Raw genomic sequence first — 17919 nt, forward strand, 5'->3', positions numbered from 1 at the left:
TTTGTTTTCTGAAACACGAGATTGTCCTTTCCGTACATTTTGTCGATCAAAACAAACGCTCGCTCGCGCTCGCAAATAACTTCACCACTACGAGGATAAAAAAAATTAAAAAGTGCGCGATCGAACGTGTTTGGAAGCTCAAAAGGATTTCGAAATCCGTGTTATTTTGTTCTGCCCTGTGCGGTCGAGATGAAAATAATTAGTGCATTTGGAAGCGCAGATCGATTTCAAGGTCATAAGATTAAACGGTGCGCGATCAAACGTGTTTGAAAACGTAGAATAATTTCTAGATCTGCGTTATTTTGTTCTGCCTTGTGAGGTCGAAAAAAAGTAGTGCACGATCAAACATGTTTTGGAGACGCAGAACGATCTCAGATTATTATTTTGTTCTGTCTTGTGCGGTCGAGAAGAAAATAAAAAATAAAAGCGGGTATTACGTTAATATTTTCCTAACTGTTCCTAAATTGACCTGCATTCGAACACTGCCGGCGCCGGTATTGCTTAATGTTTGGTCACCAGTTTTTACACATTGAGGATGATGTTATTCCCAAATATCATCTGTTGGTTTTCTGTATAATTACAGCTGGCCTGGCAATAACGGAGTAGCAATCGTGGGCGGTCAATCATGCTCATGCTCATGCTCCTATGTTTTACAATATGTTAGACAACGTTAAGCAAAATATCATTACGAATAGTGTGGATAACGAAAAAATATTGTTATGGAATGGCATTTCTGTAGAAAGAACAATATTAAAATTCACATAATGAGCGAAACCGTGTGAGCAAAATAAAATGACGCGAACCTCGGAAAGTTTATATAAAACTGTTTATGTGAAAGAGGTTTCAGGTGAAAAAGAATTTGGTAAGCTTAGCAAAAAATGGTTACAAGACATGTTCACGCCTTAATAAAACTATTGCAATCCCTACCTAATGATAAAAGAATTTATAAGACCAAATGAGTAAACGATTTTGATGAATTTCCTTATTGCATAAAGCAATGTTATAGTTTGAAAACCAGTAGGTACTAGAATGTATTGCACACCTGGAAAATGCGTATGGATGTCGTCAACAGTCAGTAGTCGCGTAATACATCCGAATTTCCACGGGAAACTCTTCCCAATTTCCACCGGTAATTCATCTCTACTTCATGAGGAGAGAAAAAGGAACTTTATCAGGAAATCATCCAATTTTTTTTCGATTAAAAAAAACATTCAAACTTCGTTGAAAGAAATTCATCCAAATTTTCCAAAAAATCATCCAAGATTTCTCGGGAAATTTCTCCACATTTCGTCAGGAAATTCATCCGAATTTCGTCGGGACATCCATCCAAACTTCTTCAGGATTGCTCCGAATTTCTTTGAAAATCCATCCATTTTTTTATAAATTCATCTGAGATTTCTCGTGACATTCATCCGAATTTCGTTAGAAAGTTCATCCAAATTTCAACAGGAAATTATTCCAAATTTCGTCAGGAAATTCATTCGAACTTCCTTATGAAACTCATCCGAATTTTCACGGAAAATTTTATAACCGTACGCCGGACCGTCTTCCCCTTTTAGGTAAAATAGTACGATGGTTGATGTGCCACTCCCATAGGAGCCCATCGACCGTGTTTAATTGTGCCCAACCTTTGAGACCCTCTAATGACGAAAGTTCCTTTTTTTTTCCAATTATGTATGGAAGACAGGTTGCTAACTTAAATTGCACCTGTGACGGACGCTACTAGTAACGACTTAGCAAAATGACTGTCAGTGTGGAATGGTTTTATCATCACCGGTGAAGCGACCAAATTTTCCCTCAAAACCAAACGCGTCGGATTTCAGAGTAGCCCGGTTGGTTTCGGAGCCAACCTCCCCAGTTGAAAAATACTACAAAAAAAAACTACACCGAAAACGTACAACATTAAATATTCTCAATCAGTTTCATTTCATCGAGACATCAAATAACAAGCACTATACAAATTATTTCAGTCTGCTATGTTTATTGAAAGGTTGCACGACATGCAAAAGTATAGCGAAGCTTTCATCCAAGATTTATTAAGCTCTTATTTCACATACACTAGTGCTCATTGCTCTCATCGTCTGCCTATCTGCTCGCTTATCCAAATGCTATACCTTTCCCATTGATAACTAATCGATCAGTCCCTAGCCTCCTATCGTGTGTGGTTTCACTCAAAATCCCGACTATTGTGCGTACGGTCTTAAACAGTCCTCAACATATTCTCACGGCAGAGCCGTGTCTTCGCCTAGCAACGGAATATGGCTATGTTGCGGCGAGAAATCACATGCGCATGGATTATGTTCGAAAATCCAAAATTTGTTTAGGAAATTCATCAAAACTTTTTTGGCAAACTCATCCGCATTTCCGTGGATAATTCATCCGATTTTGCTCGAAAAATCGATCCAAATTTCCGCATTTGCTCGGAAAATTTATCTGACTTTCCTAAAAAATCATCCGAATTTCCACGAGAAATCCATCAGAAGCTTCTCGGAAATTTCATCCGAATTTCCAAGGGTAAATAACTCAAACATCATCAGTTCATTGAGGAAGTTCATTCGATTTTTTTTTTGAAAATTCAACCGCATTTCCTGAATAAATTCATCCGAGTTTTCTCTCAAAATTTATATGCATTTGTGTGTGTGTGTGTGTGTGTGTGTGTGTGTGTGTGTGTGTGTGTGTGTGTGTGTGTGTGTGTGTGTGTGTGTGTGTGTGTGTGTGTGTGTCATCCTCTATCCCTCACCCAGCGGGGGGTGTTGGTCAAGTAGTACTACGAATAATTTGATCATATCTCATGCTCCGTAATGGTGCCCTTTTCGTTATGAAGACTAGTGCTGTAAAAAGGAATCACTGCTGAAGCAAGAAGGTTGTCTTCAGGGAGGGTAGGGGATGGGGATGCACTAGCTAGCCATAACAGGAACAGAAAAACATCACAAGGACGCCCTTATTCGTACTGACTACTCAGGGAGTAGAAGGTCGAGAAGAGCCACCGCTGACAACTAAAGCGTGAACCGGATACCTGGGACTCCCATAATATCCGCGGCAATAGTAGCAAACGATGCCCTGTACGTATTTAATTTGCAATATATGAAGTAACGAAAATATAATAGAAATGAGGTATCAAAAATATAATACAATTAACACTCTAATTCCCAAGATCGCCTTTAGACTTAAGTTTTAGTTTTCAAATAACTTCAATCCATAATTCATTTAGTTGACATTGAAGTCAATCGATGTGCATTTAAAAGTAACTTGAAGCCTAATCAAAAAATCATAGCAATTTTTATGAAATCTTTATTTCGTGAGTTGGTTTTATTTTTATATTTTAGTTTTCAAATTCGTATTACTTTGATTAGTGAAATATTTGTGGTTAGTATTCTTCTACAATTAATCCGATATCATAAAGAGCTAAAAAGATACATAATACTCTTGGTATGATGGAAATCATGTCCAAGTATGAAAAACTATTGCAGCAAAATTCTTAAAATTCAATGGATTTGACAAAAAAAGGAAGTAAAAATATGGTTTTGAGCGAATACGGACATTTGGGTCTTAGAGGGTTAAAGGAAATAATTGGAACTTTCTCAACAGATTCAAGCGTCTCAATCGTTAAACTCAATTCGCGTCTTTTAAATCAAATTCATTATTATTCGAAAAATTGAGACAGGAAAAACAAATTAAGCCAACCGCACCCCTTCTTAAAATTTATATGCATTTTCATAGAAAATTCATCGAATTTTGTTCAGGAAATTCTTCCCAATCTCATAAGGAAATTCATATTCTTTAGAGATTCATCCGAATTATATCGGGAGATTTTTTTCGGAAATTCGTTCGAACTTCTTGTGGGAAATTCATCTAAAATTCATCCCCGATTTCTTTGGGGGAAATTCAATAAAATTTCTTCGAAAAAGTTGTCTCCCTCGAGAAGTCCATCTGATTTTTTTTAGGAAGTTCGTCCATGGTTCCTCTAGAAGTTCATTCAAATTTTCTCGCGTAATTGATAAAATTTTGTTCGTGCAGTTCATTCAAATTTTCTCATGTAATTGATCAGGATTTTCTCGGAAAATTCATTCGAAATTTTTGGAGAAAATTGGATTTGATTTCTCTCACGAAATTCCTCCGATTGCTCTCGAGAAACTCATCCGAATATTCCCGATAAATTTATCCGAGTTTTCTCGAGAAAGTCATTCGAATTTTCTCGGAAAATTTATGAAAATTTTCTCATGAAATTCAACCAATTTTTTTTGGAAAACTCATTCGTAAAACTCTTCCTAATTTTCATTAGAAATTCATCTGAATTTCCTCGTGAAATTCATCCAAATTTCCTCTGGAAATTGATCCGAATTTGCTCGTGGAATTTATCAGAATTTCTTTGAGAAATTCATGCGTTTTTTGGGAAATTCATCCGAATTTTCTCGGAGGATTCATCAGAATTTTCTCGGAAGATTCAACAGAATTTCTTTGGGAACCTCATCCGAATGTCCTCAGGAAGTTCTTCAAAATTATCTCGAGAAATCCATTCGAATTTCTTAGGGAAATTCATCCGATTGTCGCAAAATTCATCCGAGTATACTCGAGAAATTCATCCGAATTTTCTCGAGAAAGTCATTCAACTTTTCTTGGAAAATTCGTCCGAAATCTCTGAGGAAGCTCTTTCGGAAACTCTTCCAAATTTACTAATGAAATTATTCCGAATTACCTTTAAAAACCTTCCGAATTTCCTGAGGAACATCAACCGAATTTCTTTAGGGAAATCATCCAAATCTCCCCGAGTAATTGATCCGAATTGTCTCGGGAAATTCATCCGAGTTTCCTAGGAAAATGCATGCGTTTTTTTTTTGGGAAATTCACCTGAATTTCTATGGAAATATATCCGCATTTGCTCGAGAAATTAGGAAATTCATCCAAATTTCTTTGGAAAATTCATCCGATTTTTTGGGAAATTCATCCGAAATTTCTCGAGAATTTTATCCGGATTTATTCCAGATTTTTTTTTATTCGATTTTCCTTATGAGATTCCACTATTTTTCTATGGAAATTTATTCGAATTTATAAAAGACAATTGATCCGAATTTCCTTGAGAAATTCATCCAATTTCGTTCGGGAAATTTATCCGCTTTTTTTAAATTCATTCCAATGTCTATAGGAAATTCATCCTATTTCGTTTGAGAATCCTCATCATCAATCAACATCCTCATTTTCCCGGAATATTTATTTAAACTCCCTCGGGAAGTATATCAGAATTTTATATTATATTTTCCAAATTTTCTTGGGAAGCTCGATCACATTTTCTCATCCAAATTCTCTCGAGAAATTCATCTGAATTTTCTCTGAAAATTTGTTCATATTTTCGCTGGAAGTGCAATTGTTTTTTTCTTGGGTAAGTCCTCCATACTTTGAAAAAAATTGTTCCAAATTTCCTCGCGAAGTTCATCCAAATTTCTTAAGGAAAATTATCCAAAGTTCTTCGAAATATTTATCCGGTTCCGTTCCATAAATTCATCCGAATTTCCTCAGAATATTCCTTCGAACTCTTTTGGATTTTTTTTCGAATTTCTTAAAGAAATTTATCCGAATTTCCTCGAAAAATTCATCCGAACTTCATTTGAGAAATTCATGAGAAATCTCTCGGGAGCCTATTCCATTTTTTAAGAAAATCATTTTCGTACGAGTTTCCCTGAGAAATTCTTTCAATTTCGTTTGGTAATTTCATCTGAATTTTTCCAGGACATTTGTGTTCTGATTTTCCTCGAAAATTTGTTCAAGTTTTCTAGAGAAGTCCATCCGAACTTCATAGGGAATGTATAGAAATATCTTTTGATTTTTCGTGTAGCAAATCGTCAAAAAGTGGTGATGAAAGAGGACTGATTGAATATTTCAAATTCCCGTCCCTTATACCCACTCAATCAATCCATCATCACTGAAAATAAATTTCTTTCAAATTGGTCCCTCAATAACCCACCGAAACCCGAGCGGAAAAGTCGAAAAAGAATTTTGTAATTTTCCTTTCTTCCAAAAACAAACCAAACCTTGAAAGTTTCTCAACTGCCTCCGTTAAACTTTTACCAACCGAAGATACACAGAAGCGTAGTATGAGCCGATCGGCAGAGCGGCATCAAAGTGATTTGTCTTCATTTCGTTCAGACTCGCCCTCATAAACCACTTACACGTGTGTTGTGTGTTCCAAGTTGGCCAAGTTTGTTCCAGTCGAATCGAATCAATTCCAACGAATCACCGGATAACCGCAGCACGAATGCCAGTGGTGGTCGACGAGGACGATGGAGGAATAGAATGGAGTGCACGTGGAAAGGAACAACACGTGATACCACAAAAGGGGGGAATGGGGATTTTTATGGGTTTACTTTTGCTTTTACGTCTCAATATCAGACGCTGCGTGGGAGGAAAAAAAGTGGAACTTGATGATGTACACATCCTGCCCCGCTTCGTTTGATTTTCTTAGCTGGAAAAATTGTCGAATCATTCCCAAATGGGCTCGTTTGGGGCTGACGGAGGAATTCAAAGACAATGCTGCCGAACCGTGGAAGAATGCCAAGTTATTCAAATAATGATACATTCGACGGAAGGTGAACGCTTCTCAGAAGGACAAACGCAAAGCATGGGATTGGTTTTTGGAATGATCTCAGGTGGAAACGGTTCGTGCGAATATCCTGGAGGTTTCGTTCTCTATTCACGGGTGGTATGAATTTGTTGCGAAGACAATCCCAGCGTGGCATATGTTTAAAAGCTGTATCAGAGAGAGCATATTTTTATTAAAGCGTAATCAATTCTTTTGTCTAATACATTTTTTCTTTCCTTCTTCCAGGTATGAACCATCAATTCTTGCAACTCAAACGTACGTATATAACATATAATGTTTTCTCTCGGGTTCCGCCATGGAATGTGGTTTCCATAGCTATATTGTCGAATAAACTGTCTTAACATCAATATGTCAGGACCAGATCATTATCTGCCTCTAACAGGCTCAATCCACGGTGGTTCAGACCATCCGCTCGGCTCATAACCCTCTCATCCTTATCAGTCAAGTGCTCTGGTCAGTAAACCATACAAAATCCTCACACTCTCCCCTGAAGTGATTCGATTACTTGCGGTTTCAACTGATAACAAACAGAGGTATGTGAGTCATTCACATCGGTGGCATTGGCCACCAGCTGATTCGCTACGTGACTGATGCTCACAATGGCAGAACGGTGGGATTACCATTTTACTTACACACTTGAAAGGTCCCGTCTCCGACCTGCACCGCGCCGATAAGGAAGGCCATTGTTTCGATGGCTGCAACTGCATTTGCACCATTATGAGCGTGTTTGCTATCGGGGAAGATAAGAGTTTGTTTTTCCCGTTTTATCGCGGTAAAACGCTAATGAGTTCCATTCGAGCAGCTTTAGATAACCTCACACCATTTGACATTAATATATTTAAATTTTAAATTACCTCATCCCAAACTTTTAGAATAACGATAACCCGCATGACCTCGTTATGCAACCAATTATTTCCGTCTACATATCTGTGTTTACGTGCAAATTTAACGGATGCCATTTTTCGTTATCACCATCACCGGTCCAATAATGACGCATTCAGACACGCTCTCTTCTGCGAACATCAAACGAAAATCGTATCACTTTATTTACCATCACCACCACTGCACACTGGGCCACGGGACGGAGCTAGCCCGACAAAATACCTTGGAGCTTAGGGGATGCGTAATTTTGAGTTGGTGTCTTCGGAAGAGTGTCGTGTTTTGAAAAAATATGAAGCTCAGTGTCGAGCATTAGTTAAATTTTACGCCGCATAGGTGGCGCTGCGATGCAAACTTTTTTGTTTTACGTTTTAGAGCTTTGGTGTCTTCGGCAAAGTTGTAGAACGTAAAAAAATAACTGTAGTCGCCGAAGACACCTAAGCTCTACGTCTTCAAATTGCTGAGATATAGTTAAAATTGTAAAATTTCATTGATTTTTATATTTCTCGCACTATTTTACCCAAAATTGTAAAAAAAAACTAATCGCGACAGAACTAACTGATTTACACAACTGATTATGGTTATGGACCATGCTTGAGTTGTTTTTACTGTAACTTGGTATAAAAGTATCATAGAGTTAGGGAAGTTTTTGAATTCAAAACATTAAACTATCATATTAAGATAAAGGAACCGATCAGAGTAGTCCATATTTTTATCGAGTAACAAAACACACAGTTCAAATCATCGGATAAAGATCGATTTCAATGAGTTAATGCAATCTAAACGCATAACAAGATTGACATTTTTAGTCATATATATTTGTTTACGATAAATTCAGTTAATAATCGATGCACGGTAACGTGTTCTGCAAATATTTGCCACAAAATATCGATTAAGAATCGTAGTAGGAAAAGCGTATGCTGTTGATCTTATTATACATATTTACCGAGGGTTATGCAGGTGAGATTTCAAAATCAAAACATTTTATCTTCATTAATTGTGGTTTTCTTGTTAAACATTATAGCGAATGTGTTTTTTTTTGCTTTTATCCGATAATCGATATGGCTCAAGGTAAGTTATTTTAATCAGTTTATACATATCATACATTAATTAGTATGGGAAGATCCATTAATTACGTAACGCAAAAATTGGGCATTTTCAACCCCCCCTCCCCCCTATGTCACACTTTTTGTATGAAACATCTGAAAATTTTGAATAGATCGTCACACTTCGGTCAACTCCCCCTCCCCCCTCTAAGCGTTACGTAATTTGTGGACGCTCCCTATATCAGTATCCATTTTCACCATACGAACAATTCTCGAGAAAACAGTTTCCTCAAACGGCTAGAGATTTCTTCCCATAATCAGTGCAACAACTATTGAAGTGAGCAAATAAAAGCATTTTCATAATTGTTTGTAGATTAGTCATTTTTATTATTTTTTCCTTCATATGTCACGTTGTCCAATGAAAGTTGAAGTCTGGGAAAAATAATAGAATGTAACTGAAGTGTATTGTGTTTGCAAACTAGTTTTCTTGGTTAGCCATGAATTGTTTGCTTTGACCCTGACTAATGTTACTTTTATACTAAACTTTAAAACTATTTAATATATTTGATTCCAAAAAACCATGATATGTTTCAATATTCAGGTTAATATTTCTCTTTGAACTTGATGAAATATCAAAAACTCTTGCATAAAGCATGAGCACTATCGACTGTGACAGACTACTAGGTTTTAATATGATATTTTTTACATTTTTCGTAAATCATCCAAGAAAATCGAAAAAAAGATGACACTTTACAATTTTTACTATATCTCTGCAAATAGAAGGTATACAGCTTAGGTGTCTTCGGCAACTACAATTATTTTTCCACGTTCTACAACTTTGCCGAAGACACCAAAGCTCTAAACCGTAAAACAAAAAAGTTTGTATTGCAGCGCCACCTATGCGGCGAAAATTTGAACTAATGCTCGACGCTGGGCTTCATATTTTTTCAAAACACGACACTCTTCCGAAGACACCAACTCAAAATTACGCATCCTCTAAGCTCCAAGGTATTTTGTCGAGCTAGCACCGCTCCGTGGCCCAATGTGCACTGTACCCAAGCCATTAACAACCCAGACCCAATGAGCCAATGACCCACACCGAAACAAAGAAGCCATATCTCCGCTGAAAGCTGATTCGACCGCAAAAAAAAATAAACACACTCATTCACCGGTCTTCCCATCCAAGACTCCTAACCTCCAATTTGCGTCGAACTCGGCCTACTTTGTCCGGCTGCAATAAGCAACCTGTGACAGGGATGGCAGAAGCAATTTGAAATCATTTTACCCGATTTCATGCACTCAGGCAAATGAACATACGATTATCATAATGCAAAAATTATGAATCCTCAAAACCTCTTATAAAATCAATAACATAAGGCACTAATGTGTTTCATTTCATTACTTTCAAAATACATCAGGTGAACGTACGTAATTCATACGTTACGCATACTAGATTTCATAAGGTAAGAATGGATGTTATTCATGCGTCACGCATACTGGATTTCATAAGGCGTGATTTTGAATGTTGAATGAATAACGAAAAGAAAAAAAAACATATACTTGGCAAATTTAGTGTGACTGTACTTTGCGAAAAACTCAGAATGGCGGAAAAGAACGCTAAAAGCCATTCTTTCGGAATCACTGTTTGGAACACAGATTCTGAAAGCATCGGAAACATTATCTCTGTCGAACGCTGGTCGGAAGTTCGTTGTGGATACTGTGGCAAAATTTCACATTAATCAAGGCCGAAAAACATCCGGAGAAATATTGGATGATTACAGCGATGCCATTATTGCGCTCTTCAGAAAGGAAAGCAAGGTGAGAAATTATGGTGTGTTTATTTCAATAGAAGTGATTTAAATAGAGTGTCCTGGCATTCAATTCATGTTCGTAATATGTGTACGGCCCCTAGGGTCAAAAACTTATCAATTTATAACTGTGGGAGTGCATTTTAGAACACTAAGTTAAGAGTCTTCTTCTTATTGGCAATAGATCCTCAAGGAAACACTGTCACCTCGCAAACAGGTGTTCATTACACACCTCCACAGTTATGAACTGCGATATTTCTAAGCCAAGTTTACTATTTTTTACAATAAATTCATTTTTTTCACATTCATTTTCAATCTTCATTGTCGATATTTGTGGAAAACCTCTGATGACATGCCCTGATTGAAAATGCCTCCGGCAACATTGGCATGATCAACGTTTCACTAGTAATCTCAATATATAATGAAAAGAAACTCACAGTATGGCACACCAACAGAAAGTATCCGCTTCATATCCGCAGGTAGTATACATCAAAAAGACCGTCACATCCCTATTCTGGTCGACAAATATTGAGGAACCCCTGAAAAAGTTTGTACCGAACTTTGTCGCGGGCCTGTAAAAACGGACAAATTTAGTCAAAACAAAAATGATGAGCAACTACTTTTCGTGATTAAAAAAAAAAAGAATACTTACTATTAATGCGACTGAATCTTCGAGCTATGCTTTACGGAAATTAGCTCGTGTATAGAACAAAAATTTATCATACGGGTATTTTTCACATATTTTTCAACCAAGCACAAGAATAAATAAATTCACGACTAGGTAGTTAAAATTAAAATCCGAGGGTTAAAATAAGTCGATCGATTGTGAAAATAAAAGAAAAACATTAGCCACCAGGGTAACCAGATCTGCCAATTTTTCGGTAATCCTACCGATTTTGGTCTCACCTACACGCAAAACTGAAAGTATGCTCTTTTCGGGAGAAGTATGCTCTTTTGCGGGAGAATGAATAAAATGCCCAATAGTGGACCCCCTAGTAGCGAAATTTAGCTCTTCCTGTCATACGGAGTAGAAATTTTCAACATATCAATTCTGCTTGATAACTAATAACAAGTTCTGCATCCCCTCTTCACGATACCATAAAACACTCAAATACACGACGTTATTCGTTGAAATTAACATTTTAAAGTCTGACTGAATTCGCCCTATAGTAGACTCCCTGGGGTTCCATATAGGAAATTGCTTCCCTATAGTCGACACTTCATTTCATTTTCATGTTTCGTTTCGGGACGTTCTTCTTCCCTATTATGGACTCTCCAAAATATTCCTTTAATGGACACTTTCGTGTTTATTTTCAAAAGAGTTGTTAAAAATCATCCAATTTTGCTTTCCATAGCATTTCCAATGCATGCAATCAAATCATACACGTAAAAAAATATCCTTATATGTTATGGCAAAAACCATTCGAAAATACTTATACTCTTCATTATGCCACCACCATAAGTTTTTTCTTATACATATCATTAAGCGCCTGCTTCGGCAAAAAAGTATTAGAAATCTTAATAATATATAACATTAAATTTTTTTACGTGTAAGACTGTAAGGTAGGTTCTCCCGATGGAATGTCATAGAAAAATGTTGACATTGTGCTGTAATGATGCAAAAATGGCTGGAGAGTCCACTATTGGGCACTAAACACGAGAGTGTCCATTATAGCCCTATTTCGGGGGTCCATAATAGGGAAGAAGAACGTCCCGAAACGGGACATGAAAATCAAATGAATTGTCGACTATAAGGAAGCAATTTCCTATTATGGACCCCAGGGGGTCTACTATAGGGCGAATTCCGTTAGACATTAAAATGTTAATTTTATGAATAACGTCGTGTATTTGGGTGTTTATGTATGTATCGAGAAGAGCTTGTTGTTCGATATTTAGCAGAATTAATATGCTGAAAATTTCTACTACTTATGACAGGAAGAGCAAAATTTCGCATATGACGTCCCAGCCCTTAATATTTCCATTGAAATCGTGACGTCATGCTCGTTTGGAGACACGTTTGACAGTTCGTTTTAATTTAATCTAGTCACCCTGTCATCCACGCATTATTCGTATGTGCAATAGGGCACTTGGGGGAGTTCATTTTGCGTTAGTCTATAGAGGTAATAAACCACAGACAAAAATAAACTATTGTTACCTCTATTGTATGTGGTCATCGATGAATCATATTATCTGTCCAGAACAAAGTTAGAACGCTTTTCATACCGAAGTTGGATTTTTCTCCAGATACAGGCAACTTTCCCAACTTCGGAAGTAGTGCGCTGGATTCGCCTAAAGATGCGCTAAACAACGCATCAATTAGTTTGACAGATAAAACTTTGGAAGAAAGTTCGGTTCTGAAGTCCCGAGTTCCGAATTCTAAGTTGGTGCTACGCCGACAATACATTAGCGCAGTGCACCCTGCACGGTTAGAAAAAAGTACCTAATTTTAGGTACTTTTTTTCTTTTGCATCTCCTTCCCTCTTCCCTTTGTTGTCATAAAATGAAGAGCAAAACCACTCAACAAGGGCATTAAAGTGTGGGAACCCAACGTTGAGTAATCTCATGTTTACAAAAGTTGAGTGAAATTTTGGATAGTTTTTATTTAAAATTAAGTACATTTTACTTAAAATTCGGTAAATTTTACTTAATTTCAAGAAAAAAATACTTAATTTTGGGTTCCCACACTGAACCCCCGATTTGAGTGAAAAGTACCTAATATTAGGTACTTTTTTCTAACCGTGTGAGACAAGAGTGCACCCATTTACATATATCGAAACTCATTTGCGATTTGGGCGTAACTTATTTTGTAAACAAACATTGGAAGGCAAATTCCTGCTAAAGCAAGCATTTTCTTAGAAGACTAAGGCACGTATCCGATAAGGCTTTTCTTTATCAGGTAGTGGGTTTAGTTGTGGAGGAAAATGAAAAAATGCATTCCACGGAATCAATAAAAAATGTTTGTTTACAAAATAAGTTACGCCTTAATCGCAAATCGGTTCCGATATATCTCGCTTAACAATTGATTAGGGCCTACAATGAAAAGTAAACAAATTCAATTTTAACACCCTTCGATAGCATCCTCTAATAGCTACTAATAGTATAAAAATGTTCCGCATCATCATTGGGCCTACAACGTGTTATTTTCAAAATATGTGTAGGTCCACCCTAAAAAACGGCCAAGCCACTCGTTTTTTTCTGTCTGGGATAAGCCTTCTCGAACTTCGGGCCGATAACGAGATTTTTTTTCGAACCGTCATCGGCCCGACCTCGGAGAGAGAAAATTTCTCCTCCCGAAAAGCCTTATCCCGTGTTTACTTTCGAAAAATGCCATAAACAAAGGGTCTATGAATGACAAGCAAATGCAGAATGACTTATCAAGAAGGCCTATCCCGGAGAAAAAAAATTAAATAGACTTAAACTTATATTTTAACGATTTCGACACATTTTTGCATGTTTTCGATGCAATTAAGGTTATGGATGGATAGATAGTGCTGATTATGAGCTTTTAGGAGTTTTTGCTGCTTAAAATATCATAAACCTGGGAAATAGGAATAGAAATTGTGATGCATTTTTTTCGAACGGCATTTTCTCAGTGTTTACGTTTTGGCTGTAGGCCCTTTTCAAATGTTACGCGAGATATCTGATGGTTCTCAGCTACACGTCTACTTTAGTTTACCTAGATAGGTAGTTTAGTCACCCAAATTTGAGTGACACGCGTATTACCGATAATATGCATATGGGTGAATACTCGCATGTCCCTGTAAATATTTAAAACATTTAAAATTTTGTTGAAAAGTATTAAGTGAAAAGTATTTTTGTTGAAAAGTGAAAAATCCAAACGTTCTCGCTGCCTCCGATAAAAGACCGAGACTATTCACGATTGCAATCATTTAAGTGGTAAGTAGTTTGGTGATTTTTTAGAAATTATAATTATGGAATATTAGTAAAAAATTATTTTCGCGGTTCCACTTAGGTCTTGCAATGCCGCTACCATTTGGTCGGCATCGGACATCGATGTGTAATTTTGATATGATCCACGCAACCACAGAAGGTCCACAAAACCTAGGCTTACTGACGATATCCTCCATTAGTCTGCAATAGGTCGCTTATGAATCCCATCTTCTGGTGATGCACGGGACACCGTTTCTCCTAAAATAGCAAGCGCTCTTTGAATAGAGCTAAGCCTTATTCGGTAAGTGCATTTGGAAGTAGTTTTCTACGTTCTTTTCGTTTTACTAACAACCAACTGCATCATAAATACTCTAGTGACCATAGTACGGATGAGTTTGGCAAAATAATGCTTCTTTTTTTGGTTTTTGAACCTGTGCCGGGAATGCCATCTGTAGCGCTATCGATTCACACTCAACTTAAAAAAAAAGTGTCAAGGCCTTTCAAAATGTTATAGGGTTACGGATGATATTCCCGGCCGGGTCCAATTCCCGGCACAGACTCTAAAACCAGAGACAGAAACATTATTTTGCCAAAACTCCTCCGTAACCGTGTGCGCTCGCTCGAGTATCTTATTTTTTTACTAGTGAATTGTAAGTAACTTCGGTATTCAATTCGTTTTCAGAATGGACAGCAAAATACGGTCAGCGGTAGAAAAAGAAAGAAATCCCAAAACGAATATCGTCTGCGGATATAGAAAGACCAATTGGAAATCTATGGTGTAAAGGTTATGCTATTATAACAGTGGTGGAACAAATGAAGAACTTTTGTTTTCTTAATGAACTAAAAAAGAATCTGAAATAAATGTATTTTTTATTAGTTTCAAAACTTTTATTTTAGGTAACATTCGAATATAAAAATCTACCCTTATCTAATTAAATTAGCCAATAAATTTCTATTGTTAAAGTACTATTTATACTTCAGTATTCAAAAACAGGCTAAAGACATTTCAATGATTTGCAGTTATCGAACGTCTACTTTAGTTAGACACTTTAAAAAATATGGGTTGTTTAAGAAAGTGGATCTTAAATAAGGTAAAGAAGTGACTGAGGCAATAAAATGAGATAAAATTGACGAGACTCCTCTCAAATATTACTTTATTTAAAAGTCATCAACTATCACAACACGAGTAGACACTATACTTACTAGACTTTAGACACGTTATCTCTAAAGATTATGTTGGCCAGTGTGATGACAATATTTGTTTGCAGGAAACGTATTACATACCTGGGAAGGGGCGAGCCAACCCTGGTGGAAAGCTTTTCAGCAGGGTAAACTATTTGAAGCAGTCGGAAAGAAAACGCGATCGCCTGGAGGAGCTCCACATACAACCAGAGGCCATCAAGCTGGAAGAAGTAGTGTCGCCAGAGGTCCAAGCTGCGTTATCATGGCTGGAGGTGAACTCTTTTCCCTGGGCGACTGTCCTGGCGCAATGGGAAGTGAGTTTCCCGGAGCGCAAAAAGAGTCTACGAGAACTATCAAAAGCAGACGATTTCATCAGCAAGTATTCACATCTGAAGGAGAACTGCGGATTCCAACTGGTAAGTTTTTTATAAAATTTTTATTTAAAATTAAGCCCAAAAGCCCTATCCCGTTTTTGCATACATGAACCAATCTCATAGAAACGCTGTAAATAGTAAAATGTTTGTTACTCTATTATAAAAATGGGTACGGAATAAATGGTGTCTATATATAACTATTGGTATTGGGATAATTGTATTCTTGAATAATATGATAAAAAATAAAAAATGAAGCATAAAGAATAAAAAATTAAGGATAAAAAATAATGAAAAAAGAAATAAACAATTAAAAAAAGATTAAAGAATAAATAGTAAAGAATAAAGATTAAAAAAAAAAGATTAAAAGATAAAGAGAAAGGAATAAATATTAAAGAATGAAAAAAAAATAACAACTTCACATCACCGCTATATCAGAAAAAAACTATAGTAACAAATCAATCATCATTCTCAAATAATCAGGATTGCAAAACAGTGAAAGGCAGTTACCACGATCACGCTATGCCCAGAGATGCCTCTGGTTATACCTGCCTATACTGCCGTGAATCGCATACCTGTCCCATCTTTGCTAGGTTTCCTATTCATATGGGACAAATATGCGATTCACGGCAGTATAGCTGCATAACAGTCTCATATTTAAAAAAAAAAAAACAATTGTAAAAAAGCGACATAACTTGTGCGGATTTTGTCATCTTCTTCGCGGTATGTGTCGTCTTTTTGTGATTTTTTAGCTTGAGAAAACAATCATTCCTTAAAAAAAAAACTTTTTTTTTATTATTTTCCAGCTTGATATCGACTACCGTTTGTTGGGATTTGGTGACCCAAATATCCCCGTCAGGAAGTGGGACCTTTGCTTCGAACCTATCGTCAAATTTGCAGAGTTGCAAGCAAGAGATCCGTCGGCAAAAGACTTGATTCAATTGATTACAGATTGTAGCTCAACGTCAGGTAATAAAAAAATATTGTTTATTGATAGAGAATATTGAGATATTTTTCATTTAGATTTCAGATTGTTGAATGTGCTGCTGCTATTAAATACAGTATTGATTCCGGTGAAGGCCTCAAAAGGTTTCAAACCTACAGTAGCTACAGCCCAAGCAGATACGTTTCTTCTAGCTGGTAGTCGAGAACAAGCACAGCTTGAAATTCGAAAAGTCTACGAGGTTTACGAGAGACAGAAGTCTCCTATGTGTCCGAAACTCATAGTCATTGGCGAGGATTTGAGCAATACGACTGGATTTCAAGTAGTATACAAATCAGTAACATATGATTTCAATAGCGCTGCTCGTGCTATTGATGTAATGATAAAACTACACATTGTACTGGGTTTACCATTCTCAAAAATATCCAAGTTAGTTTGGGTATTTATAGAAAAATACTTGTATAACGTCGAAACAAATTATGGTGGCTACTTATGCATTAATCGATTGATCTCATACATTCAGAACCACAATGATGTGGCAAAATGATGCGCACTTGAAGTTGGTAACCATTTTGCTTAACTGGTAATTTCATTCTAAGTTATCGTTAATAACCGTTATGTAAATATTTTTTTTAACTATATGATTATTCTGTTTTAGTTTGATTTACCGCTTTCAAATATTTTAGTTAACGAATAATCGTTACATTGTTTTAACTTTATAATTCTTTTATTGCATCTTGAATCATTGCTTTCAATTAATTTTACTAATAAATAATCGTTATGTTTTTTTTAAACTAAAAATCTTGAATTGAAATAAAAAAAAGAATGTGTGTCACTGCTAGTCTCGTCCAGTCCAGTATGAAGAGAATATCATTCGATAAAATTTTCAGTTCAATCAGTTTTTTCATTAGTTGGAGCATTCAATTTGAAGTTTTTACAGTCTAAATATACTTCAATGTAGGGGGAAGGACGGCTTTGGCAGGTTTTGTTCTATTATTGGCAGGGGTTTTTTTATGACTGACTATGCTCAAATTTTGCCTAAACATTCTTTGCATATCAAAGACAATAATAAAACAAAACCTGCCAAAGCCGTCTTTCCCCCTACCTCCTAAAGATAATAATTATACGGGGTGTCCTACGAAAGGCTGAAACATATAAGGCTGAATGCTCATAAGGCTGAACTCAAAAGGCTGAAATCTTGAAA

General features: G+C 36.5%; 2 protein-coding genes across 5 annotated transcripts in view; both read left to right on the forward strand.

The window, feature by feature from the left end:
• Positions 1–17919, forward strand: part of LOC134208960 (LON peptidase N-terminal domain and RING finger protein 1) — a 240212-nt gene that overhangs the window by 162391 nt on the left and 59902 nt on the right. The window lies entirely within an intron of this gene.
• On the forward strand, positions 15278–17412 carry LOC134214947 (uncharacterized). The gene is made up of 5 exons (XM_062694222.1): positions 15278–15310; positions 15410–15817; positions 16579–16741; positions 16796–17037; positions 17374–17412. The coding sequence occupies exons 1-5, from the start codon at positions 15278–15280 to the stop codon at positions 17410–17412; spliced, it is 885 nt and encodes a 294-aa protein (XP_062550206.1).

Source organism: Armigeres subalbatus, chromosome 2 (assembly GCF_024139115.2).
Source record: "Armigeres subalbatus isolate Guangzhou_Male chromosome 2, GZ_Asu_2, whole genome shotgun sequence".
Taxonomy (NCBI): domain Eukaryota; kingdom Metazoa; phylum Arthropoda; class Insecta; order Diptera; family Culicidae; genus Armigeres; species Armigeres subalbatus.